At 68.1% G+C, this 25,739-nt stretch overlaps 2 protein-coding genes across 2 annotated transcripts in view; both read left to right on the forward strand.

Moving 5' to 3' along the window:
- The window catches only part of SMC1A (structural maintenance of chromosomes 1A), a 68,907-nt gene extending 66,633 nt beyond the window's left edge, over positions 1–2,274 (forward strand). Inside the window, exons 25-26 of the mRNA XM_068998115.1 lie at positions 232–392; positions 2,235–2,274. Of these exons, the coding sequence (XP_068854216.1) occupies positions 232–392; positions 2,235–2,274 (201 nt within the window). The remainder of the gene's footprint in view (positions 1–231; positions 393–2,234) is intronic.
- Positions 2,275–4,515: 2,241 nt separating this feature from the next.
- Positions 4,516–25,739, forward strand: part of IQSEC2 (IQ motif and Sec7 domain ArfGEF 2) — a 33,833-nt gene continuing 12,609 nt past the window's right edge. The window contains 13 exon segments of the mRNA XM_068998116.1: positions 4,516–4,743; positions 5,972–6,852; positions 8,024–8,053; positions 16,271–16,310; positions 16,312–16,548; positions 18,630–19,100; positions 19,535–19,977; positions 20,045–20,197; positions 20,247–20,372; positions 20,867–21,028; positions 21,115–21,237; positions 22,614–22,780; positions 25,185–25,324. Of these exon segments, the coding sequence (XP_068854217.1) occupies positions 4,516–4,743; positions 5,972–6,852; positions 8,024–8,053; positions 16,271–16,310; positions 16,312–16,548; positions 18,630–19,100; positions 19,535–19,977; positions 20,045–20,197; positions 20,247–20,372; positions 20,867–21,028; positions 21,115–21,237; positions 22,614–22,780; positions 25,185–25,324 (3,201 nt within the window).

Raw genomic sequence — 25,739 nt, forward strand, 5'->3', positions numbered from 1 at the left:
CCCCAAATATCCCCAAAAATTCATGGGGGGAGGGGGAGGGGGGAGATGGGGAACTCATCCGGGGTGGGGGGGGGGGGGGGCATAAATCCCAAAAACCCCAAAATTGGGGGGCCGGGGGGGGGGGGCGTATTGGGGGGAGGGGCGGGGGGTGACTCCTCCGGGGTGGGGGAGGGGTCCGAGGCGGGGCTTTGACCCCTCCCCCATTTCTGTCCCCGCCCCTCCCCCCCCCAGCAAGGCGATTGCGTCATCAGCAAAGTGCTGACCTTTGACCTCACCAAGTACCCGGACACCAACCCCAACCCCCAACGAGCAGTGACCCCCCCGCGACCCCCCCCCAAATCCCGGGGACCCCCCCCCCAAATCCCGGGGACCCCCCTTCAAATTCCCAGGATGCCCCAAATTCCCGGGACCCCCCAAATCCCCCGGGGACCCCCCCCCAAATCCCCCCCGGGATCCCCCAAATTATGGGACCCCCCCCAAATCCCCCAGGGACTCTCCAAATCCCGGGGACCCCCCCAAATCCCTGGGGATCCCCCAAATGCCGGGACCTCCCAAATCCCCCGGGACCCCCCAAATCCGGAGACTCCCCAAATCCGGGGACCTCCCCCAAATCCCCCCCGGGATCCCCCAAATTATGGGGACCCCCCCCAAATCCCCCAGGACTCTCAAATCCCGGGGACCCCCCAAATCATGGAACCCCTCAAATCCCAGAGGATCCCCCAAATCCCGGGACCTCCCAAATCCCGGGGACCCCCCCCCAAATGCCTCGGGACCCCCCAAATCTGGAGACTCCCCAAATCCCGGGACGCCCCAAATCCTGGGACCCCCCAAATCATGGAACCACTCAAATCCCAGGGGATCCCCCAAATCCCGGGACCTCCCAAATCCCCCGGGACCCCCCAAATCCGGAGACTCCCCAAATCCCGGGGACCTCCCCCAAATCCCCCCTGGGACCCCCCAAATTATGGGACCCCCCCAAATCCCCCAGGACTCTCCAAATCCCGGGGACCCCCCAAATCATGGAACCCCTCAAATCCCAGAGGATCCCCCAAATCCCGGGACCTCCCCAAATCCCGGGGACCCCCCCCAAATGCCTCGGGACCCCCCAAATCTGGAGACTCCCCAAATCCCGGGGATGCCCCAAATCCTGGGACCCCCCAAATCATGGAACCACTCAAATCCCAGGGGATCCCCCAAATCCCGGGGGACCCCCCGCAAATCTCCCGGGACCCCCCGAATCCGGAGACTCCCCAAATCCCGGGGACCTCCCCCAAATCCCGGGGATGCCCCAAATCCTGGGACCCCCCAAATCGTCAAATCCCAGGGGATCCCCCAAATCCCAGGGACCCCCCCGCAAATCTCCCGGGACCCCCCAAATCCGGAGACTCCACAAATCCCGGGGGACCCCCCCCAAATCCAGGGACCCCCCCTTCATATCCTGGGATGCCCCAAATCCTGGAACCCCCCAAATCGTGGAACCCCTCAAATCCCCCAGGACCCCCCCAAATCCCAGGGGACCCCCCAAATCCGGAGACTCCCCAAATCCCGGGGACCCCCCCCAAATCATGGGACGCCCCAAATCCTGGGACCCCCCAAATCATGGAACCCCTCAAATCCCAGGGGATCCCCAAATCCCAGGACCCCCCCAATCCCCCGGGACCCCCCCAAATCCCAGGGGATCCCCCAATCCCTGGGAATCCCCGGCGTCCCCCCCCCCACCCCCAAATCCCGGGGTCCCCAGGGGGTCCCTGGGTGTCCCCCCCAAAATCCCGGGGTCCCCCTTTGGCTCCCGGGGTGTCCCCCCGACATCGGGGTCCCCCAAGCCCCTCCCCCCCCTCAATCATGCTCTGCCCCCCTCCCCCCCCCCCGATGATTTTATGGCATTTCCCTGGATTTTGGAACCGGCCAATAAAGGATTTTGATCGCCCCACCCCCACCCTGTCCTGCTGCGTCCGGGGGGGGGGAGGGGGGGCTGGGGGACCCCCGGGGGGGCTGTGGGGGCTCTATAGGGGCTGGGGGACCCCCGGGGGGGGCTATAGGGGCTCTATAGGGGCTGTGGGACCCCCGGGGGGGAGGGGCTCTATAGGGGCTGTGGGACCCCCGGGGGGGGCTGTGGGGGCTCTATGGGGGCTGTGGGACCCCCGGGGGGGCTGTGGGGGCTCTATAGGGGCTGTGGGACCCCCGGGGGGGAGGGGCTCTATAGGGACCCCCAGGGGGCTATACGGGCTCTATAGGGGCTGTGGGACCCCCGGGGGGGCTGTGGGGGCTCTGTAGGGGCTGTGGGACCCTTGGGGGGGGAGGGGCTCTGTAGGGGCTGTGGGACCGCCGGGGGGCTGTGGGGGGTCTGTAGGGGCTATGGGACCCCCCGGGGGGGGAGGGGCTCTATAGGGACTGTGGAACCCCCGGGGGGGCTGTGGGGGCTCTGTAGGGACCCCCGGGGGGGCTATAGGGGCTCTATGGGGGCTGTGGGACCCCCGGGGGGGCTGTGGGGGCTCTATAGGGGCTGTGGGACCCCCGGGGGGGGAGGGGCTCTGTAGGGACCCCCGGGGGGGCTGTGGGTGCTCTATAGGGGCTGGGGGACCCCCGGGGGGGGGCTATAGGGACCGCTGGGGGGGTCTGGGGATTGGGGGCCAAAATTTGGGGGGGGGGCGGGGGTTTAGGGGGATTTGAGGGGGGGGGGGTCTGGGGGGGCTCAGCAGGTCCGGGGGGCTTTGGGGGGGCTCTGGGAGTGCTGGGGGGTGTTGGGGGGGTCTGAGGGGAATGGGGGGGGTCTGGGGGTGTGGGGGGGGGCTATAGGGAGGAATGGGGGGTCTGGGGGTGCTGTGGGGGGGTTCTGGGGGGTCTGAGGGGAATGGGGGGTCAGGGGGTGCTGGGGGGGCTTTGGGGGGGTCAGGGGGGAATGGGGGGGTCTTGGGGTGCTGGGGGGGCTTTGGGGGGTCTGAGGGGAATGGGGGGTCTGGGGGTGTGGGGGGGGCTTTGGGGGGGTTTGAGGGGGAATAAGGGGGTCAGGGGGAATGGGGGGCTTTGGGGGGGGTCTGAGGGGAATGGAGGGGGTCGGGGATGCTGGGGGGGCTTTGGGGAGGTCAGGGGGGAATGAGGGGGGGTCTGGGGGTGTGGGGGGGCTTTGGGGGGATCTGAGGGGAATAGGGGGGTCGGGGTGCTGGGGGGGCTTTGGGGGATCTGAGGGGAATGGGGGGGTCAGGGGGTGCTGGGGGGGCTTTGGGGGGGTCTGAGGGGAATGGGGGGGTCTGAGGGGAATGGGGGGGTCTGGGGGGGTTGGGGGGGTCTGAGGGTAATGGGGGCTTTGGGGGGGGTCACGGGGTGCTGGGGGGGCTTTAGGGGTCCGTGGGGATCTGCGGCTGCTGGGATGGGTCTGGGGGATCCGGAGGGGTCTGGGGGTGCTGGGGGGCTTTGGGGGGGGGCTCCGGGGGTGTCTGAGGGGTCCGGGCAGGGTCCGGGGGGCGGGGGTCCCTCCCCGTGCGGCGGCCGAACCCCAATCAGAGCCCGAGTTATTTGTGACCCGTTGCCATGGCAACGAGCGGGGCTGAGCCGGCGGCAGCGCCGGGGGGGGCGGGGGCGGCACCGGGGGGGCGGGGGGCGGCACCGGGGGACCGAGGGAGGGGCGGCAAAGGGGGGGCCACGGGGGGGGCCACACCACACCGGGGGGGGGGGAGGGGCGCTCACCGGGGGGGTCGAGGGGGGGGTCACAAAGTTGGGAGGGGGGGACGCGGAGCGGGGGGGGGGCGGGGGCGTCTGGGTGCCCTCCTGGGGGTCCGGGGGAGTTTGGGGGGGGCCAAGCGCTGCCAAGCGCTGCCCCCCCCCCTCCCCCCCCCCCCCACGGGTTGTTAATTAAGATTAATTAAGGGGGCGGGGCCGGACGCCGGGGTCCCTTTGGGGGGGGGGGAGGAGATGTCCCCCCCCGGGGGGGGAGGGGGCGGTTCATGGCGGGGGGGGGGGGGGGGTGGAGTCGGGTGGGAGGGGGGTGGGGTTTGGGGAGGGGGAGGGGCTCCCTCGGCCCCGCCCCCCGCCCCCGCCCCCACCCGCTTCGCCTCCTCCCTCTCCGAGCTCCGCGCCCGGATCGGGCCCCCCCCGAGCCGCCCCCCCCACCCCCCCCGCCCCCCGCCACCCCCCGGCTGGGCCCCCCCTCCCCTCCATCACACTCGGGGGGCCCCCCCCCCATCCCCGGCACCACCACCCCCCACCCCCTTCGGGGCCCCCCCGCCGCCCCCCACCCTCACCCTCGGGGCTGCCGGAGCCCCCGGCCCAGCGCCCCCCACATTGCGCCCCCCCATTTTAGACCCCCCCCCATTTTACCACCCCCCCCATTTCCCCCCCCCCCCCAAATTTGAACCCCCCTCATTTTTGACCCCCCCATCCCCATTCCCCCCCCCCCCCCGCATGCCGGACCCCCCTCCTTGACCCCCCCTCCTCCCCCTCACCCCCCTTCACTGCCCCCCCCCCCCCCCTCCAGCACCCCCCCTCTCCCCTTCCCCCCCCTCCCCCCCCTCCCGGGGCATGGAGGGCGCGGGGGGCGGCGGGGCCCCCCCGGGGGGTTCCGACCCCCCCGACCGCGCTGTCGAGTACCTGCTGGAGCTGAACCGGATTATCGCGACTCAGCGACATCTCCTGGCCTCGCAGCGCCGCCGCATCGCGCAGCTCGAGGGGCAGCTGCAGCGCCTGGCCCGCGAGAACCGGCACCTGCGGCAGCGCGGGGGGGGCGCGGGACCCCCGCCCCGGCACGCGGTGAGGGGGGGCAGGGCCGGGGGGGGGCGAGGGGAGCGATGTTTGGGGGGTGCGGGAGATCCGGGAGGGGAGGGAGGGTCACGGTGGGGTCACGGCGTGGGGAGGGGGATGCGGGGGATGGAGGGGGGGGGTTATGGGGTGGGGACCCCCGTTTCGGGGGGGTTATGGGGTGGGGAGGGGGTCACGGGGGGGGGTCACGGCGTGGGGAGGGCGGGTGGGGGGAGGAGGAGGTGGGGGGGGCGTGGGGTTGTGGGGTGGGGAGGGGGGGTCACGGGGGGGTCACGGGGATTGGGTTGTGGATGGGGTCACTGGGGGGTCGCGGGTGGGGGGGGGGCTGGGATTGGGGGTGCAGGGGGTGAGGAGGGGGATATGGGGAGGGGGTCGTGTAGTGTGGGCCCCGATTTTGGGGGTGGGGAGGGTGAATTGGGGGGGGGTCGTGGGCTGGAAAGCCTCGTTTGGGGGGTGCGGGGGTTGGGGAGGGGGTTCTGGGGGGTCGTGGGGAGCCTGGGATCGGGAGAAGAGGGGCGGGAGGGGCCTTTGGGGGGTTCGTGGGGCGGGGACCCTGATTTTGGGGGTGTGGAGGGGCTGGGGGGACCCCCGCGTTTGGAGGCAGAGGGGGCTTACGGGGGGGGTCATGTAGGGCGGACCCCAGTTTTGGGGGGTTCCTGAAGTGGGGAGGGGGCTTGGGGGGGGTGGGGATCTCGGGTTTGGGGTGTAGGGGCTGCACAGGAGAATTTGGGGAGGGGGGGTCCTGAGTGCAGATCCCGGGTTTGGGGGCCATGGGAGTTGCAGGGGGCTGTGGACCAGGGACCCCCGAACTGGTGGCTCTCGGGGTTGGGCTGGGGGGTCCCGGGGGGGGCTTTTGTGGCTGGGACGGGGTCAGCGGGGTCTCAGGGCCGTATGGGGCAGGATGGGGGTCCCAGGGGTCCCATTTGGGCAGGGTCAAGGGGGTCCTGTGCCCGTGTGGGCCCAGCTGGGGGCTGCACATCGGCGGGGTCAGGGGGTCCCGGGGCCCCAGGGATTGGGTCAGGGGCGCTCGGGGCTGCACGGAGCAGGGCGGGGGGCTCAGGGAGCTCCAGACCGAGCTGGGGGTCCCAGGGCCATACGGGGCAGGTCAGGGGGTCCAAGGGATGGACGGACCGGGTTGGGGGTCTCAGAGCCACACGGGCCAGGCCGGGCCGGGTCCCTACATCCCCCGGTGCCACCCCCGTGTCCCCCTCCCCGCCAGGGCCACGCGGACCCCGACGGTCAATACCAGAACCACCTGGAGGCCGAGGGGCCCTACGGGGACCCCGAGCTGCCGTACCCGCCCCGCGCCGAGCGGGACCTGCCCTACCCGGCTCACGGCGACCCCGACGGGGCGTACCCGGCACACCTGGACCGCGACGGGACCTACCCCGAGCACCTGGAGCACGACGGGACCTACCCGGAGCACCTGGAGCGGGAGCGGGAGCGGCCCTACCCCGCGCACCTGGAGCGGGACGCGCAGTTCGAGGCGCTGGCCGAGCGGGACGGGCCCTTCTCCGGCCGCGCTGACCACGAGCGGCCCTACCCGAGCCGCAAGGAGCGGGAGCGGCCCTACCTGAGCCGCGCCGAGCGGGACGGGCCCTACGCGGCCCGCATGGACCAGGAGGGGCAGTTCCACGGCTGCCTGGAGCGGGACCTCCAGTACCAGCCGCACCTGGAGCGCGACGGGCAGTACCCGGGCAGGATGGAGCAGGACGGGCAGTACCCGGGCAGGATGGAGCAGGACGGGCAGTACTCCGGCCGCATGGACCAGGACGGGCAATATTCCGGCCGCATGGACCGCGAGGGGCCGTACCCGGCCCGGCTGGACCGCGACGGGCAGTACCCGGGGCGGCTGGAGCAGGACGGGCAGTACCCGGAGCGGGACGGGCAGTACCCGGCCCGGATGGACCCCGAGGGGCCGTACCCGGCCCGGCTGGAGCGGGAGGGGCCGTTCCGGGCCCGGGACGGGCACTACGGGCCCTGCTGGGAGCGGGACTGGGCGCGGGGGCCCCTGAGCCGCGGCCCCTCCCGCAGCTCCAGCCCCGGCGGGGGGCACAGCACCAGCGCCAGCACCAGCCCGGCCACCACCCTGCAGCGCAAGTACGGAGCGGGATGGGCGGCGGGGGGACGGGAACGGCCCCAAAAACCGGGGCTGGGGGTGGGGAACGGCCCCAAGGTCGGGAACGGCCCCAAAAACCGGGACTGGGGATGGGGAACGGCCCCAAGGTCGGGAACGGCCCCAAAATCAGGGACTGGGGATGGGGAACGGCCCCAAGGTCGGGAACGGCCCCAAAATCAGGGACTGGGGATGGGGAACGGCCCCAAGGTCGGGAACGGCCCCAAAAACCGGGACTGGGGATGGGGAACGGCCCCAAGGTCGGGAACGGCCCCAAAATCAGGGACTGGGGATGGGGAACGGCCCCAGGGTCGGGAACGGCTCCAAAATCAGGGACTGGGGGTCGGGAATATCCCAAAACTCCGGGATCGGGGGTTGGGAACGGCCCCAAAATCCGGGATTGGGAACGGCCCCAAAATCCGGGATTGGGGAGCTGGGGTTCAGGAACACCCCACCAGAATGGGGGATCTGGGATTTGGGAACCTGGGATCCGCCAAAATGCGGGATTTGGGGATCTGGGACTCCCCTCAAAAATCCAAGATCTGGGGATCCAGGATTCAGGACCCCCACCCCCCCCCCCCCGATCCAGGATTGGGAGATCCGGGACCCCTCCCTCCCCAAAACCTGGGATTTGGGATCAGCGATTTGGAAATCCACGATCCGAGACCCCCCCCTCAAAATCCGGGATCTAGGGCTCTGGGACATCCCCGGGATCTGGGATTTAGGAATCCAGAACACGGGACTCCCAACCAAAACCTGGGATTTGGGATCTGGGACGCATTCCCCGCTCAAAATCCGCGATTTGGGATCGGCGGCTCCTCCCTTCCACCCTCCGAAATCGGGGATTTGTGGATGCGGCCCCTCCCAAATCCGGCCCCCCGGGGGGAGGGGGAGCAGGTGCGGGATCCGCGGGGGGGGCGCGACGTCAGAGCCCCCCCCGGACCCCCCCCCGGACCCCCCCCCCCGAACCCCCCCCGGGCACCGTCTGTCGGGCCGGGGGCAGCCGGGGACAGCCGGACATTGGGGGGGCACCGGGGCCCTCTCGGGGGGATTCGGGGTGGGGGGAGCGCCTGGATCCCTTTGTGGGGGGAGGGGTCCCCGGGGGGGTCTCTGCCCCTCACTGACCCCCCCCTCCCCCCTTCCCCCCCCCCCCAGGTCGGATCGCGACAGCTCGAGGACAGTGAGGTCAGTGCTGCCCCTCCCCCCCGCCCTTGACCGCGCCCCTCCCCCGCTGCCCCTCCCCTCCCCCCCCCTCCCCCTCGGACGCCTGGGTCCCCTCCCCGGGGTGGGGGAGGGTGTGGGGGGGGTGTCAGGTGAGTCACGACAGGGCTGCTGTGTCGCGACAGGGCCGTTCTGTCGTGACACCCCCCGCATGTCGCGACAGGTCCGACACGTTGCAACGGAGCCGACCCGTCGCGAGAGGGCCGGGCCCGTTGCAATAGGGCTGATGTGTCGTGACAGGTCTGATATATCGCAAGCGGCCGATATATCAGGGCAGGACCTGGCATGTCACGATAGGGCTGGCATGTCACGATAGGGCTGGCATGTCACGATAGGGCTGGCACATTGCGACAGCGCCGTCCCGTTGTAGCGGGCGGGGCTGACATGTCGGGACAGGCCCCCCGCGTGTCGCGACGGGCCCGAGATGTCGTGACGGCCCCCCCCCCGTCATGTCGCGACAGGCGGGGCCACGCGGTTGCCGGGGCGGCGTTGCCGGGCGACGGCGCGGGCGGTGACAGCGGTGACAGCGCCGGGGGAGGCGACGGGGGGGGGGGGGCGTTGCCGTGGCAACGGGACCCGCCCCCGGCGCCGGGTCCGACCCCCCCGGGCGGCCCCAAAAAAACCCAAAATCGCCCCAAAACCGCCCCCCCGGGCAGGGGAGGGGCCGCGCCGGGGTGTGCGACAGTGCCAGGGCAGGTGGCGGCGACGGGCGCGCGACAGCGCGGGTGACACCGCGGGGGACATCGTCGGGCAAGGGCTGTGCCAGGGTGTGCGAGGGCCGTGTGACACCGTGACACCGTGTGACATCATGTGACACCGCGTGTGACACCGTGTGACACTGTGTGTGACACTGTGACATCATGTGACACCATGTGTGACACTGTGACATCATGTGACACCATGTGACATCATGTGACACCGTGTGTGACACCGTGTGACACCATGTGACACCACGGGATACCGTGTGTGACACTGTGACATCGTGTGACACCATGTGTGACACTGTGACATCATGTGACACCATGTGACATCATGTGACACCGTGTGTGACACTGTGACATTGTGTGACACCATGTGTGACACTGTGACATCATGTGACATCATGTGACACCATGTGACATCATGTGACACCGCGTGTGACACCGCATGTGACACCGTGACATCATGTGACATCATGTGACACCGTGTGTGCCACCGTGTGTGCCACTGTGTGACACCGTGTGACATCGTTTGACACCGTGTGTGACACCGTGTGTGACACCATGACATCATGTGATATCATGTGTGACACCGTGTGTGACACCATGTGACACCATGGGATACCATGTGTGACACTGTGACACCATGTGACACCACGTGTGACACCGTGTGACACCATGTGACACCATGTGTGACATCGTGTGACATCATGTGACACAGTGTGTGACACCGCGTGAGACCACATGTGACACCATGTGACTGTGTGACACTGCGTGACATCATGTGACAGTGTGTGCCATCATGTGACACCGTGTGTGACACCGCATGTGACACCGCATGTGACACAGTGTGTGACACTGTGACACCCTGTGACACCATGTGACACTGTGCGTGACACTGCGACACTGTGTGTGACATCGTGTGACCGTGTGTGACACCGTGTGTGACAGCATGTGACAGTGTGTGACACTGCGTGTGACATTGCATGTGAGACCGCGTGTAGCGCCATGTGACATCGTGTGACACCATGTGTGACACCAGGTGACAGTGTGTGACACTGCGTGTGACATCATGTGACACCGTGTGTAACACCATGTGACACTGCGTGTGACACTGTGTGTGACACCATGTGTGACACCACGTGTGACACCATGGGACACTGTGTGACACCGTGTGTGACACCGTGTGACACCATGTGACACTGTGTGTGACACCACGTGTGACACTGTTACATCATGTGACACCATGTGACAGTGTGTGTGTGACACCACATGTGACACCATGTGACTGTGTGACACCGCGTGACACTGTGACATCATGTGTGACACTGTGTGACACTGTGTGTGTGACACCACGTGTGACACCGTGTGACAGTGTGACACTGTGTTACATCATGCGTGACACCGCGTGACACCATGTGACACCATATGACATCATGTGTGACACCATGTGACTGTGTGTGACACCGTGTGACACCGCGTGTGACACCATGTGACAGTGTGTGACACCACGTGTGACACCATGTGACAGTGTGTGTGACACTGTGTGACACCGCGTGTGACACCGCGGTGCGGGTGACACCCTGTGCAACCCTGTGCAGGGGCACGTGACAGCAGTGACGCTGTGCCAGGGGTGGCAGCCGCCTGTAACCCCTGTGCAAGAGCACGTGACCCCCGGGTGACCCCCGGGTGACCCCCGGGTGACACCGTGTGACCCCCGTGTGGCACCGCGCCAGGGCTGTGCCGGGGGGTGCCAAGGGCCGTGTGACAGCGGTGACACCGCGCCGGGGTGTCCAACCCTCGTGTGACCCCTGTGCCGGGGCTGTGCCGGAGCGTGCGAGGGCCGTGTGACACCGCGTGTGACATCACGTGTGACCCTGTGTGACACCATGTGTGACATCGCATGTGACACCGTGTGTGACATCACGTGACCCTGTGTGACACCGTGTGTGACACTGTGACATTGTGTGACACCGTGTGTGACATCGCATGTGACCGTGTGTGACACCGTGTGTGACACCGCGTGACATTGCACGTGACAGTGTGTGACACTGTGTGTGTGACACCGTGTGACACTGTGTGACCGTGTGTGACACTACGTGACCACATGTGACACTGTGTGTGACTGTGTGTGATACTGTGTGTGACATCGCACGTGACCGTGTGACACTGTGTGTGACACTGCGTGTGACATTGTGTGACAGTGTGTGACATTGCAGGTGACACCGTGTGTGACATCGTGTGTGACATCATGTCACACCATGTGTGACAGCACATGTGACCGTGTGTGATACTGTGTGACATCGCATGTGACACCGTGTGTGACACTGCGTGTGACACCGTGTGTGACACTGTGTGACCGCGTGTGACACTGCGTGACACCGTGTGACACCGTGTGTGATACTGTGTGACATCGCATGTGACACCGTGTGTGACATCGCATGTGACCGTGTGTGACACTGTGTGTGACACCGTGTGTGACACCGCGTGACATTGCACGTGACAGTGTGTGACACTGTGTGTGTGACACTGCGTGTGACACCGTGTGTGACACTGTGTGACCGCGTGTGACACTGCGTGACACCGTGTGACACCGTGTGTGAGACTGTGTGACCGCGTGTGACACCACGTGACCACATGTGACACTGTGTGACATCATGTGACACCGTGTGTGACCGTGTGTGACAGTGTGTGACATTGTGTGACACTGTGTGTGATATCGCACGTGGCCATGTGTGACCGTGTGTGACACCACGTGACCGCATGTGACACTGTGTGACATCATGTGACACCACATGTGACATTGCATGTGACACGGTGTGTGACACCGTGTGTGACATCACATGTGGCCGCGTGTGACACCGCGTGTGACATTGTGTGACACCATGTGTGACATTGTGTGACACCGCGTGTGACACCGTGCCAGGCGGTGACACCCCCGTGCCAGGGCCGTGTGTCCTCGCGTGTCCTCGTGTGCGGGTGTGCCGGGCTGTGACCCCCCCGTCCCCGTCCCCGTCCCGGGCCGTGTCCCCTCCCTGTCCCCCCAGGGACCCCGAGCTCCGGCAGGGCCGGAATTCCGGCCGGGGCCTTCCGGACTTGGGGGGGGGGGGGGGGGGGGCAGGAAAAGGGGGGAGGGGCTGCAATGAGTTCGCCAGGTCTGAGGGCCTGGACACCCCGGACCCCCCCCGGACCCCTCCAGACCCCTCCGGGACCCCCCCGGACCCCCCTGACCCCCCCGCCCCCTCCCCTGCTCGGACCCCCCATGACGTGAGTGCGGGACACTGGGGGGGACCTGGGACCCCCCCGGGCGGGGGCAGGGAGGGGAGGGGACCCCCCAGGACCCCCCAGAGTGGGGTTTGGGGTCGGGGGGGGTCAGCGGGTCCCTCCCTGGGGGGGGCTGGGGGGGGTCAGGCCTGGACCCGCCGCCGTGGGGCCCCTCCCCCATCCCGGGGATCCACTGGATCCCTCCCCACCCCCACCCCCGGCTCCTGTCCTCCCCCCCCTCGTGTCCCCCTCCCCCCCCCCGTGTCCGTGTGTCCGTCCCCCCCCTCCGGCTCTTGACTCGTTTCTCTCCTCTCTCTCCTCCCTGTCCGTCTGTCCATCTGTGTCCCCCGTGGCCATCCATGTACCCCCCCCGTGTCCGTCTGTCCGGCTGCCTCCCAACCCACCCCCCATCCATCTGTCCCCCCCCCCGCTGTCCGTCCCCGTCCATCTGTCCGTGCCCCCCCACTGTCCATCCCTCCACAGTGACCCGTAGCCATCTGTCCCCTCCCATCCCCGGCCACCGTTCCCCCATCCGTCTGTCCCGCCTTGTCCCCTCTGTCCGTCTGTCCCCCTGTCCACCATCCCTCTGTCCCGTCCCCACGTCCGTCTGTCCCCCAGCATCCCCTCTGTCCCTCTGTCTGGCCCCCCCGTCCGCTCCCCCCGTCCATTGTCCCCGTCCATTGTCGCCCTCACCCGCTGACCCCCCCTGTGTCCGTCTGTCCCCGGTTGTCCCCCCACCCACCTGACCGTCCCCCCATCCATCTGTCCCCACCGTCCGTCTGTCCCCACCGTGCGTCCCTCCATCCATCTGTCCCCACCGTCCGTCTGTCCCCACCGTCCGTCTGTCCCCACCGTGCGCCCCCCCTCCCATCACCCCCTGTCCACTGTCCCCTGTCCGTCCCTGTCCCCCTGTCTGTCCCCCCCTCCAGGTGCCACCCTCAGGTGCTTTGGCTGCTCCAACCTCCCCCCGCCCGCAGGTAAGAGCCGGACCCCCGGGGCCGCAGGGGCCTGTGTCGGTCCCTATAGGGGCCATAGGGACCCCAGGGACCTACAGAGACCCCCTATAGGGGCCATAGGGACCCCAGGGATCTACAGGGACCCCTATAGGGGCCATAGGGACCCCAGGGACCTACAGGGACCCCCTATAGGGGCCATAGGGACCCCAGGGATCTACAGGGACCCCTATAGGGGCCATAGGGACCTACAGGGACCCCTATAGGGGCCATAGGGACCCCAGGGACCTACAGGGACCCCCTATAGGGGCCATAGGGACCCCAAGGACCTACAGGGACCCCTCTAGGGACCCCAGGGACCTACAGGGGCCCTGGCGGAGCCCTGGAGGGGCTGTACAGATCCCATAGGGACCCCAGGGCTCTATAGGGGCCCGTTCAGCTCTCCCTGGCCATAGAGACCCAGGGCTGTGGAGGGGCCCATATAGGATCGCTATAGGGCCATACCAGGGCTGCACAGGGGCCATGTGAGCCCCAGGGACCCGTAGGGGACACAGAGACTTGAGGGACGTGTAGGGGCCCATACAGATCCCTATAGGGGCCCTGTGGCCCCCGGGGCCTGTAGAGAAGCTATCGGGGCCCCCAGGACTCCATAGGGGCCCGTACAGGTCCCTATAGGGGCCGTATGGACCCCGGGACCCCATAGGGGCCCGTACAGATCCCTATAGGGGCCGTATGGACCCCGGGGCCCCATAGGGGCCCGTACAGATCCTTAGAGGGGCCGTATGGACCCCGGGACCCCATAGGGGCCCGTACAGGTCCCTATAGGGGCCGTATGGACCCCGGGGCCCCATAGCAGCCCATACAGGTCCCTAGAGGGGCGCTCCGGCCCCCAGGGCCCTATAGGGTCTCTATAGGCGCCGCCTGCTCCTCCTCCGGCCGCCGGGGGGGCGGGGGGGGCTGTTTGGGGGCGGTTGCCATGGCAACGCCTCCATCATGGCGCCTCCTCGGGCTATTTTGGGGAGGGGGCGGTGCCGGGGGGGCGGGGCTCGGGGGGGACCCAGCGGCCGGGACCCTCCCCCGGGGAACCCCCCCCTCCCCTCCCCCCCCGCCTCCAGCCCCCGCCGCGTCTCCATGGCAACCGCCGCCCCCCGCCCGCCGCGTCGCCATGGCAACCGCCATCGGGGGGGGGGGGGGAAGCTCCGCGCATGCGCCGCGGAACAGGGACACCCCCCCCCCCCAGCCCCCCCTTGGGGACCCCCGGCCTGGGGGGGGCCTGGGGGCGCCCCCTCCCCGTCAGGGACCCCCCAGTTGGGGCGGGGGGGGGGTCCCCAACCTCACGGGGGGCGTCTCCCCCCCCCCCCCGGGGACCGAGCTCCCCCCAGCAGGGACCAGGCTCCGGGCCCCCCCCGCAGTTTTCTGGGGGGGAACACGACCCCCCCCTTCCATGTCAGAGGGACCCAGGCGTCCGCCCCCCCCCCCCCCCCAGGACCCTCCCCCCATCCCCCCCCCCCACCCAGGGGGTCTCGGCGTCCGGGCACGCGCAGAGCGGGGGGGGGCGGGGGGAGGGGGTCGCTCCTCGGCTCCTCCCCCCCCTCACCCCCCCCCCCCCCGCACCGCCCGGCCGGGCCCTGGCTCTGCTGCGGAGGCGCCGGGGGCTCCCCCGCCCCCGCCCGGGACCCCCCCCCCCCGCCGCCCCCTCCCCCTCCCGGGAGTGTCCCCGTGTGTCCCCCCCCCCCCCTTTCTGGGGGCGCCCCCCCCTCCCCAAAATGTGGTGCCTGCAGTGCACGGCCGACCGGCGGCGGGGGCCGCTCCGGCAGCGGCTGCTGCACGGGTGAGTCGGGGACCCCCGGGACCCCCCCGGGACCCCCCCGGCACCCCGAGACCCCCCGGGACCCCCCCGGGATCCCCCAGACCCTTCCCCTCCCCCTGCGCGGCGCCTCCCCCCCCCCCCCCGCTCTCCCCTCTCCCCTCCCCCCTCCGGGCCCCCCCCACCCGCCCGGGACCCCCCCCGGGAGTTTTGGGGGCCCCCCCGCCCCCCCCCGCTCTGCTCCGCCCCTCCCCCCCCACCCGACGCTGGGTCCCCGCGGGGCTGGGGGGGAGGAGACGCGTCTGTCCCTGTGTCCGTGTGTCCCCCGTGTGCACGTACGTCCCTGCCATGTGTCCGTGTGTCCCCATGTCCGTGTGTCCCAATGGCCATACGTCCATGTCCCCATGTCTGTCACGTCCGTGTGTCCCAATGGCCATATGTCCATGTCCCCATGTCTGTCACGTCCGTGTGTCCGTGTGTCCCAATGGCCATACGTCCATGTCCCCATGTCTGTCACATCCGTGTGTCCCAATGGCCATATGTCCATGTCCCCACGTCCATGTCCGTGTCCCCATGTCTGTATGCCCCACATCATGTCCCCATGTCCCCCCGTCCCTGTGTCCCACTGTCTGTGTCCCCACGTCCATCTGTCCCATGTCCCTGTGTCCATGTCCCTACATCTTCCGTGTCCCTGTGTCCCCACGTCTGTCACGCGTCCCTGTGTCTGTGTGTCCCTGCATCTCAGGTCTGTCACTTCCATGTGTCCCATGTCCCTCTGTCCCCATGTCCCTCTGTCCTCATGCCCCTCTGTCCACTTGTGTCTCATGTCCCCATGTTGGCCGTGTCCGTGTGTCCCACATCTGTGTGTCCCCATGTCCGTGTGTCCCACGTCCCGGTGTCTGTCTGTGTCCCCATGTCCCCCATCCCTGGGTCTCTGTCTCCAGGTCCCCATGTCCCCATGTCCGTGTGTCCCGTGTCCCGGTGTCTGTCTGTGTCCCCATGTCCGTGTGTCCCATGTCCTGGTGTCTGTCTGTGTCCCCAGGTCCCCCATCCCTGGGTCTCTGTTCCCATGTCCCCATGTCCATGTGTCCCACGTCCCGGTGTCTGTCTGTGTCCCCATGTCCCCCATCCCTGGGTCTCTGTCCCCATGTCCCCATGTCCGTGTGTCCCACGTCCCGGTGTCTGTCTGTGTCCCCAGGTCCCCCATCACTGGGTCTCTGTCCCCATGTCCCTGTGTCCCCCCCGTCCCCGCTTTGGTGGCTCCAGGCTGCCTGAGGGGTCTCAGGGGGACCTGGGGTGGTCTCAGGGAGGTTTAGGGGGGGGTCTCAGAGAGGTCTGGGGGGTCCCCGGGAGGGTTTCGGGGTGGTTCAGGGAGGTCTGGGGTGGTTTGGGGGGGTCTGGGGTGTCTCTGTGGGGTCTCAGGGGGTCCCGACGTGGGGGTGACGCGGTGTCCCCGCAGCGTGGACGGCGAAACGCCGGGCAGCGAGGGGGGGGGGGCCGGTGCCCGACAGCCCCGGGAGACCCCCCCCCTACCGCGGCCTCCCCCAGCCGGCGCCCCAGGGCCCGGGGGGAGCCGGGGGTGGCCCCGGGGGGGGCTCCCCGGGGGTGGCCTGGCCCCGGCTGCCCCCCCAGCCGGCCAGCGTGGCCCTGCGCAAGCAGGAGGAGGAGGAGGAGAGCAAGAGGCCGAAGGCTCTGAGCGACAGCTACGAGCTCTCCACCGACCTGCAGGACAAGAAGGTACCTGGGGACACCTGGGGACACCCCTGGGACGGGCCCCGGCCACGTGTGACGGTCGTTGGCCACGTGTGACGGTCATTGGCCACGTGTGATGGTCACTGGCCATGTGTGATGGTCACTGGCCACGTGTGACAGTCCCCAGCCTGTGTGATGGTCCCCAGACCCATGTGATGGTCCCTGTCCCCATACAATGGTCCCTTGTCCCCATATGAGGCCACCGTGTCCCCGCTCTCCGCTGCCCACCCTCTTTCCTGGGTGTTGCCTCTCCTGTGTCCTTCTCTTGCCCTGTCCCCTCCCTGTCCCCTCCCTCTCCCCATGGCCACATGTCCCTGTCCATGTTTTGATGTCCCCATCCATGTTCTTCTCCTTGTCCCCATCCCTGTCCCCATCCCCATGTCTTCATGTCCTCATCCCTGTCCCCATCCCTGTCCCCATTCCTGTCCCCATCCCCATGTCCTCATGTCCTCATTCATGTCCCCCTGTCCCCAACCCCATGTTCTCATCCACATCTACATCTCCATGTCCCCATCCTCATGTCCTCATCCACGTTCCCACCCATGTCCCCATCCTCATCCATGTCTCCGTGTCCCCATGTCCCCATCCATGTCCCCATCCACATTTCATCCATGTTTCCATCCCATGTTTCCATCCCATGTCCCCACATCCCCATGTCCCCATTCACAACCCTGTGTCTACATTTCCCTATGTCCCCCTCCATGTCCCCATGTCCCCATCCTCATCCCCACATCCCCGTTCCCATCCATATCCCCATGTCCCCATGTCCCCATATCCCCATGTCCCCATCCATGTCCCCATCCTTGTCCGTGTCCCCATATCCCCATGTCCCCATGTCCCCACCTGTGTCCCCATGTCCCCAACCCCATGTTCTCATTCACATCTCCATGTCCCCACATGTCCACCCATGTCCCCATTTTCATCCACGTCCCCATGTCCCCATGTCCCCACCCGTGTCCCGTGTCCCCATCCTCATCCACGTCCCCGTGTCCCCACATCCCCACTCACATCCCTGTGCCCCCAACCCCACATTCTCATCCACACCTCCATGTCCCCATGTCCCCATGTGTGTCCCGTGTCCCCATCCTCACTCATGTCCCCATGTCCCCACATCCCCACCCATGTCCCCATCCTCACCCATGTCCCCATGTCCCCACATCCCCACATCCCCACCCATGTCCCCACCCTCATCCATGTCCCCATGTCCCCACTGGTGTCCCCAACCCCATGTTCTCATTCACACCTCCATGTCCCCACATCCTCACCCATGTCCCCATGTCCCCATGTCCCCATGTGTGTCCCATGTCCCCATCCTCACCCATGTCCCCATGTCCCCACCTGTGTCCCCACCCTCATCCATGTCCCCATGTCCCCATGTCCCCACTTGTGTCCCCACTGGTGTCCCCAACCCCATGTTCTCATTCACACCTTCATGTCCCCACATCCCCACCCGTGTCCCCATCCTCATCCACGTCCCCACCCATGTCCCATGTCCCCATCCTCATCCATGTCCCCATGTCCTCACCCATGTCCCGTGTCCCCATCCTCATCCACGTCCCCACGTCCCCACCTGTGTCCCGTGTCCCCATCCTCATCCACGTCCCCGTGTCCCCATCCTCATCCACGTCCCCATGTCCCCCACCTGTGTCCCCATGTCCCCAACCCCATGTTCTCATTCACACCTCCATGTCCCCACATCCCCACCCATGTCCCCATCCTCATCCATGTCCCCATGTCCCCACCCGTGTCCCGTGTCCCCATCCTCACCTGCGTGTCCCGTGTCCCCATCCTCATCCACGTCCCCATGTTCCCACATCCCCACCCATGTCCCCACCCTCATCCATGTCCCCATGTCCCCATGTCCCCACTTGTGTCCCGTGTCCCCATCCTCACCCATGTCCCCACATCCTCCTCCATGTCCCCACCCTCATCCATGTCCCCATGTCCCCACTTGTGTCCCCACTTGTGTCCCGTGTCCCCATCCTCACCCACGTCCCCGTGTCCCCACACCCCACCCGTGTCCCCATCCTCACCCACGTCCCCACGCGTGTCCCGTGTCCCCGCAGGTGGAGATGCTGGAGCGCAAGTACGGGGGCTATTTCCGCTCGCGGCGGGCGGCGCGGACGATCCAGGCCGCGTTCCGGCGCTACCGCATGGCGCAGAAGTTCGAGCGGCTGCGCAGCGAGGGCGGCCGGGCACGGCGCCTGGCGCTGCCGGGGCTGCGCCTCCAGTTCTCCTTCGAGGAGTACGACCGTGGCCCCCCGGCCCCCGCCCCGGGGCCGCCCCCACCGCCCCCCCCGTACTTCCAGGGCAAACCGGCCTCGCTGGACGAGGGCGTCCTGGGGGGGCCGCGGCGCGCGCCCCGCTACGGGGGGTCCTGCCGGGCCGGCCTGGACGGGGGCGGGGGTCCCGGCGAGGGGGCGGCGGTGGGGGGGGGCGCCGGGGTGGGGGGCGCGGGAAGCCCCCCCCGGCAGCTCTCGGCGTCGGCCGATTTCGGGCCCGGAGGTGCCGACCTGGAGGAGGCCTTTGCGCAGCAGGTGGGGGTCAGGGGGGTTATGGGGTCAGAGGGGGGTCTTGGGGGTTACGGGGTCATGGGGGTCACAGGGGGTCACAGGGGTCATGAGGATCATGGGGGACATGGGGGTCAGGGGGTCACAAGACCATGGATGCCACAGGGGTCATTGGGGGTCACAGGTGACAAAGGGGGTCATGGGGGTCACAGCGGCCACTAAGGGGTCATTGGGCCATGGGGGGGCCATGGGAGGGGTCACAGGGAGTCGGGGGTTATGGGGGGTCACATGGGTCACCCTCACCGCCCCATGGCCAAGGGGGGGGGGTCACAGGGGCCATGGGGGATCATGGGGAGTGGGGGGGCCTCGCAGGGGGGTTCTGGGGGGTCCGGAGCCAATGGGGGGGGGGGGCGCAGAGGGGCCTCTGGGGGTGGGGGCTCACGGGGGTCCCATCCCTGCAGGTGAAGTCCTTGGCCGCCTCCATCGATGAGGCGCTGGGGGGGGGTCGCGGGGTCCCCCCCGGCGCCCCGGCCCCCCCCGCGGGGGACAGCGCGGCCACCTCCGCCAGCGACGTCACCCTGTACCTGGACGAGGGGCTCCCCGGCTCCCCCCACTCCCCCGAGAGACCCCCCAGCCCCGAGCCCCCCCCGGACACCGGGGGGCCGCCGCCCCCGCCCGCCCCGCCGCCCCCTCCGCCGCCCCCCGCCAACCCCCCCGGCCCGGCCGAGCGCTGGGGGGGCCCCGAGGAGCCCCCCCGGCGGGGCCCCCCGTGCCTGGAGTGCCGGGGGCGGGGGGCCGGGGGGGGACACCCCCCGCTGCTGACGGTGGAACCCCCGAGCGACAGCTCCGCCGACCTGAGTGACCGCTCGGACCGCGGCTCCATCAACCGGGGGGGCCCCTACGAGCCCGAGGGGGCCGGGGGGGGCACCTTGCCCCGCTCCGGGCCCCCCCACCGCTGCTTCCACCCCGAGGGGCCCCCCCCCGCCGCCCCCCGGCCCCCCGCCCCCCCCTGCGGCCGAGGAGGGCTCCGAGGGGGACAACGAGAGCCTGGGCAGCAGCTCCAACTCCAACGAGACCCTCAACTGCTCCTCGGGCTCCTCGTCCCGCGACAGCCTGCGCCGGCCCCCCCCGCCGCCCCCCCCGCCGCCCACCGCCCCCCCCGCAGCCCCCCGGCCCCGCCGGCCCCCCCGGCAAGGCCACGTACCAGCGGGAGCCGCGGCAGAGCTGGGACTCGCCGGCCCTCAACAACGACGTGGTGCAGCGGCGGCAGTACCGCATCGGCCTCAACCTCTTCAACAAGTGAGGGGGGCCGGGGGGGCCGCGCCGGACGTGGGGTGGGGGCTGCGGGTCCGGCAGCGCGGCCGTGAGGCACTCCCAGGGTCCCCAGGGAAAGACGGGGGTGGGACTGTTGGTGACCCCATGGCGAGGGCGGGGTGATGTTCTAGGTGACCCTATAGAGAGGACGTGGGGATGTTGGTGGCCCTGGCGAAGGGTGAGGTGGCCTGGGTGGCCCTAGGGAAGGACAGGATGGCCGTGGTGGCCCTGTAGCAAGGGCAGGGTGGTGTTTGAGGTGACCCTGTAGAACCCCCCCAGTGACGTTCTAGGTAATCCTACGGTGAAGTTCTAGGTAACCCCACGGTGGCATTCCAGGTGACCCAGTGCTCAAGACATGACAGTGTTCCAGGTGGCCCCGTAGATGACCAGGTGGCCCTAGAGCCAGGAGCAGGCGACGTTCTAGGTCACCCTTCAGCCAGAGTGACCACCACAGGTGACCCCGCGCCCACTCCCCGCAGGAAGCCGGAGAAGGGGATCCAGTACCTGATCGAGAGGGGGTTCCTGTCTGACACCCCCGTGGGTGTCGCCCACTTCATCCTGGAGCGGAAGGGCCTGAGCCGGCAGATGATCGGCGAGTTCCTGGGCAACCGCCAGAAGCAGTTCAACCGCGACGTCCTCGAGTAAGGGGGGGACGCGCTGGGGAGGGGGGCTGGGCCGGGCTTCGGGGGGTCCCCCAGACCCATGGCCTGCCGCGGGGTCTCGGCAGCTGCGTGGTGGACGAGATGGATTTCTCCGGGATGGAGCTGGACGAGGCCCTGCGGAAGTTCCAGTCCCACATCCGGGTGCAGGGGGAGGCGCAGAAGGTCGAGCGCTTGATCGAGGCCTTCAGGTGAGGGGTGGGTCCCTGTCCCCACATCCCCACGTCCCCATGTCCCCACATCCCCACATCCCCACGTCCCCATGTCCCCACATCCCCACGTCCCCACATCCCCACGTCCCCATGTCCTCACATCCCCACGTCCCACGTCCCCACGTTCCCGTGTCCCCACGTCCCCACGTTCCGTGTCCCCGTGTCCCCGTGTCCCCATGTCCCCACGTCCCCACGTCCCCACGTCCCCACGTCCCGTGTCCCCATGTCCCCACATCCCCATGTCCCCACGTCCCCATGTCCCCACGTCCCCACGTCCCCACATCCCCACGTCCCCACGTCCCCACGTCCCCACGTCCCATGTCCCCACGTCCCCACATCCCCACATCCCCACGTCCCCACATCCCCACATCCCCACTTCCCCACGTCCCCACGTCCCCACGTCCCCACGTCCCCACGTCCCCACGTCCCCACATCCCCCTGTCCCCACATCCCCATGTCCCCACGTCCCGTGTCCCCAAATCCCCACGTCCCCACATCCCCACGTCCCCACGTCCCCACGTCCCCACGTCCCCACATCCCCACGTCCCCACGTCCCCACGTCCCCACGTCCCCACATCCCCACGTCCCCACGTCCCCACGTCCCCACGTCCCATGTCCCCATGTCCCCACATCCCCACGTCCCCATGTCCCCACGTCCCCACATCCCCACGTCCCCACGTCCCCACGTCCCCACGTCCCCACGTCCCCCTGTCCCCACATCCCCACATCCCCACGCCCCGTGTCCCCAAATCCCCACGTCCCCACATCCCCACGTCCCCACATCCCCACGTCCCCACGTCCCCATGTCCCCACATTCCCGTGTCCCCACGTCCCCACGTCCCCACATCCCCACGTCCCCCATGTCCCCCATGTCCCCACGTCCCCACGTCCCATGTGTCTGTCCCCGTGTCCCCACGTCCCCACGTCCCCGTGTCCCCATGTCCCCACGTCCCCACATCCCCACATCCCCGCTGTATTGCCCCTGCCACCAGGCTACAGCCCACAGTGGTGTGGCCACCATGAGGTGACGTTCTAGGCGACCCTATGGACTGGGGGGGGACACAAGGGGATGGTGGCCCCTGTGGGACCAGGTGCCATTCTAGGTGACCCTACAGACTGGCAGGACATTGTGGGGTGGCCCCTGGACCACAGGGTGACGTTCTAGGTGACCCTGTGGATCAAGGAGGGGACGTGGGGGTGGTGGCCCATGTTCTAGGTGACCCTGCAGACACTGGGGTGCTGTCCCACACTCAGGGGCCCCGGGGCGGCTGTGGGGTGCAGAGGCCACCCCGCAAGGCGGGGCCAGCCGTGGGGCACCGTGACCCCATGGGCCGTGGGGGTTGTCCGCCCCGCAGCCAGCGCTACTGCGTGTGTAACGCGGCCCTGCTGCGCCAGTTCCGCAACCCGGACACCATCTTCATCCTGGCCTTCGCCATCATCCTCCTCAACACCGACATGTACAGCCCCAGCGTCAAGGCCGAGCGCAAGATGAAGCTCGAGGATTTCATCAAGAACCTGCGAGGTGAGGCCCCGCCGGCCCCCTCAGCCCCTGGTGACCCCTGCCTGGGGGCGCAAGTCCTAGAGCGGGCATGGGTGCCACGGGTTCTAGAGCAGGGCGGGGTGATGTGGGTTCTAGAGCGGCCCCGGGAACCGCGGGGCGGGGGGGTCTAGAGCAGGGTCAGGGGTTGCAGATTCTAGAGCGGGGGCTGGGTGTCACAGGTTCTAGAGCGGGGATGGGCGCTACGGGTTCTAGAGCATGGCTGGGTGTTGCAGGTTCTAGAGCGGGGCCCGAGCGCTGCACGTTCTAGAGCGGGGCGGGTGTCACGGGTTCTAGGATTAGTCTGGGCAGTGCAGGTTCTAGAGCGGGGACCAGGGGGGCATGCAGCACATGCTCTAGAGCAGGGTGGGTGTCACGGGTTCTAGAGCGGGGCTGGGTGTCACAGGTCCTAGGGCAGGGCCAGGCATTGCGGGTTCTAGAGTGGGTGGGTGTCACGGGTTCTAGGATGGGGCTGGGTGCCACAGGTTCTAGACCAGGGTGGGTGTCATGGGTTCTAGGACAGGGGCTGGGTGCCACAGGTTCTAGACCAGGGCCAGGTGTCACGGGTTCTAGGATGGGGCTGGGTGCTACAGGTTCTAGACCAGGGTGGGGATCACGGGTTCTCGAGCGGGGTGGGGATCACGGGTTCTAGAGCGGGGCTGGGTGCCGCCCGTTGTAGAGTGGGGTGGGTGCCACTGGTTCAAGGGTGGGGCTGGGTGTTGTGGGCTCTAGGACGTGGCTGGGCGTCGCGGGTTCTAGGACGTGGCTGGGTGTCGCGGGTTCTAGGACGGGGCTGGGTGTTGTGGGCTCTAGGACGGGGCTGGGCGTCGCGGGTTCTAGCAGATGGCCTCGTCATTGTGGCTTCCAGAGCGAGCCCACCGTTTCTAGAGGAGGGCAGGGCCTGTGCGGGTTCTAGAGTGAGGGCTGGGGCAGCGCATGTTCTAGAGCGGGCGGCGTGGTGTGGGCTTCTGGAGCAGGCATGTGTGTAGTGGGTTCTAGATTGGGATCGGCACGTTCGGGGTTCTAGATCAACCAGAGAGCAGCGTGTTCTAGAAACAGGCCCTGGTGTCATAGAGTTCTAGAGCAGGACCGGGAGATCACCGGTTCTGGAGTGGAGCCGGGTGCCAGGGTGTGGGGGTTCTAGAGCCAGAGCCAGTCGGGGGGGGGGTGTCAGGGGTTCTAGAGCCACTTTGGGTGTCAGGGGTTCTAGATCCACTCTTGGTGTCAGGGTTCCAGAGTGGGGGGCGCTGTTGCATGTTCTAGAGCGGGGCATGCCTGAGTGTCGGGGGTTCTAGAGCCAGTCTGGGTGTCGGGGTTCCAGAGTGGGGGCGGCTGTTGTAGGTTCTAGAGCAGGGCATGCCTGGGTGTCAGGGGCTCTAGAGCCACTCTGGGTGTCGGGGTGGGTGTCGGGGGTTCTAGAGCCACTCTGGGTGTCGGGGGTTCTAGAGCCACTCTGGGTGTCGGGGTGGGTGTCGGGGGTTCTAGAGCCACTCTGGGTGTCGGGGTGGGTGTCGGGGGTTCTAGAGCCACTCTGGGTGTCGGGGGTTCTAGAGCCACTCTGGGTGTCGGGGTGGGTGTCGGGGGTTCTAGAGCCACTCTGGGTGTCGGGGGTTCTAGAGCCACTCTGGGTGTCAGGGGTTCTAGAGCCACTCTTGGTGTCAGTGTTCCAGAGTGGGGGGCGCTGTTGCATGTTCTAGAGCGGGGCATGCCTGGGTGTTGGGGGCTCTAGAGCCAGTCTGGGTCTTGGGGGTTCTAGAGCCAGTCTGGGTGTCAGGGTTCCAGAGTGGTGGGCGGCTGTTGCAGGTTCTAGATCAGGGACGTGCCTCGGTGTCGGGGGTTCTAGAGCCACTCTGGGTGTCAGTCTGAGAGTCAGGGACTCTAGAGCCACTCTGGGTGTTGCATGTTCTAGAGCCAGTCGGGGTGTCAGGGGTTCTAGAGCCACTCTTGGTGTCAGGGTTCCAGAGTGGGGGGCGCTGTTGCATGTTCTAGAGCGGGGCATGCCTGGGTGTCGGGGGTTCTAGAGCCAGTCTGGGTGCCGGGGGTTCCAGAGTGGGGGCGGCTGTTGTAGGTTCTAGAGCAGGGCATGCCTGGGTGTCAGGGGCTCTAGAGCCACTCTGGGTGTCGGGGTGGGTGTCGGGGGTTCTAGAGCCACTCTGGGTGTCAGGGTTCCAGAGTGGAGGCGGCTGTTGCAGTTTCTAGATCAGGGGCGTGCCTCGGTGTCGGGGGTTCTAGAGCCAGTCTGGGTGCCAGGGTTCCAGAGTGGAGGCGACTGTTGCAGGTTCTAGAGTGGGCCCGGGTGCCGCAGCTTCTGGAGCGGGGTTGGCAGTTGCGGGTTCTGGGGTGGGGGCCCGGCACTGCGGGTTCTAGAGCAGGCCCGGGTGTCGCGCAGGGGTGGACAACGGCGAGGACATCCCGCGGGACATGCTGGTGGGCATCTACCAGCGCATCCAGAGCCGCGAGCTGCGCACCAACGACGACCACGTGTCCCAGGTCCAGGCCGTCGAGCGCATGATCGTTGGCAAGAAACCGGTGGGTCTGCTCGGGGGCTGCTCCAGGTGACCCCTGGGGGTGTTCTAGGTGACCCATGGGACAGGTTCTAGGCCACCCATGGGAGACATTCCAGGTGATCCGTGGTGGGGGGCAGGGTTTTCTAGGCCACCCACGGAGCAGGTTCCAGGTGACCCAAGGGTGGGAGATGTTCCAGGTGACCCAAGGGACACATTCCAGGTGACCCCTGGGGAGTGTTCCAGGTGACCCATGGGACAGGTTCTAGGCCACCCATGGGAGACATCCCAGGTGATCCGTGGTGGGGGGCAGGATTTTCTAGGCCACCCATGGGAGACATTCCAGGTGATCAGTGGTGGGGGGCAGGGTTTTCTAGGCCACCCACGGAGCAGGTTCCAGGTGACCCAAGGGTGGGAGATGTTCCAGGTGACCCCTGGGG

Source organism: Aphelocoma coerulescens, chromosome 31, assembly GCF_041296385.1.
Source record: "Aphelocoma coerulescens isolate FSJ_1873_10779 chromosome 31, UR_Acoe_1.0, whole genome shotgun sequence".
Lineage (NCBI taxonomy): Eukaryota > Metazoa > Chordata > Aves > Passeriformes > Corvidae > Aphelocoma > Aphelocoma coerulescens.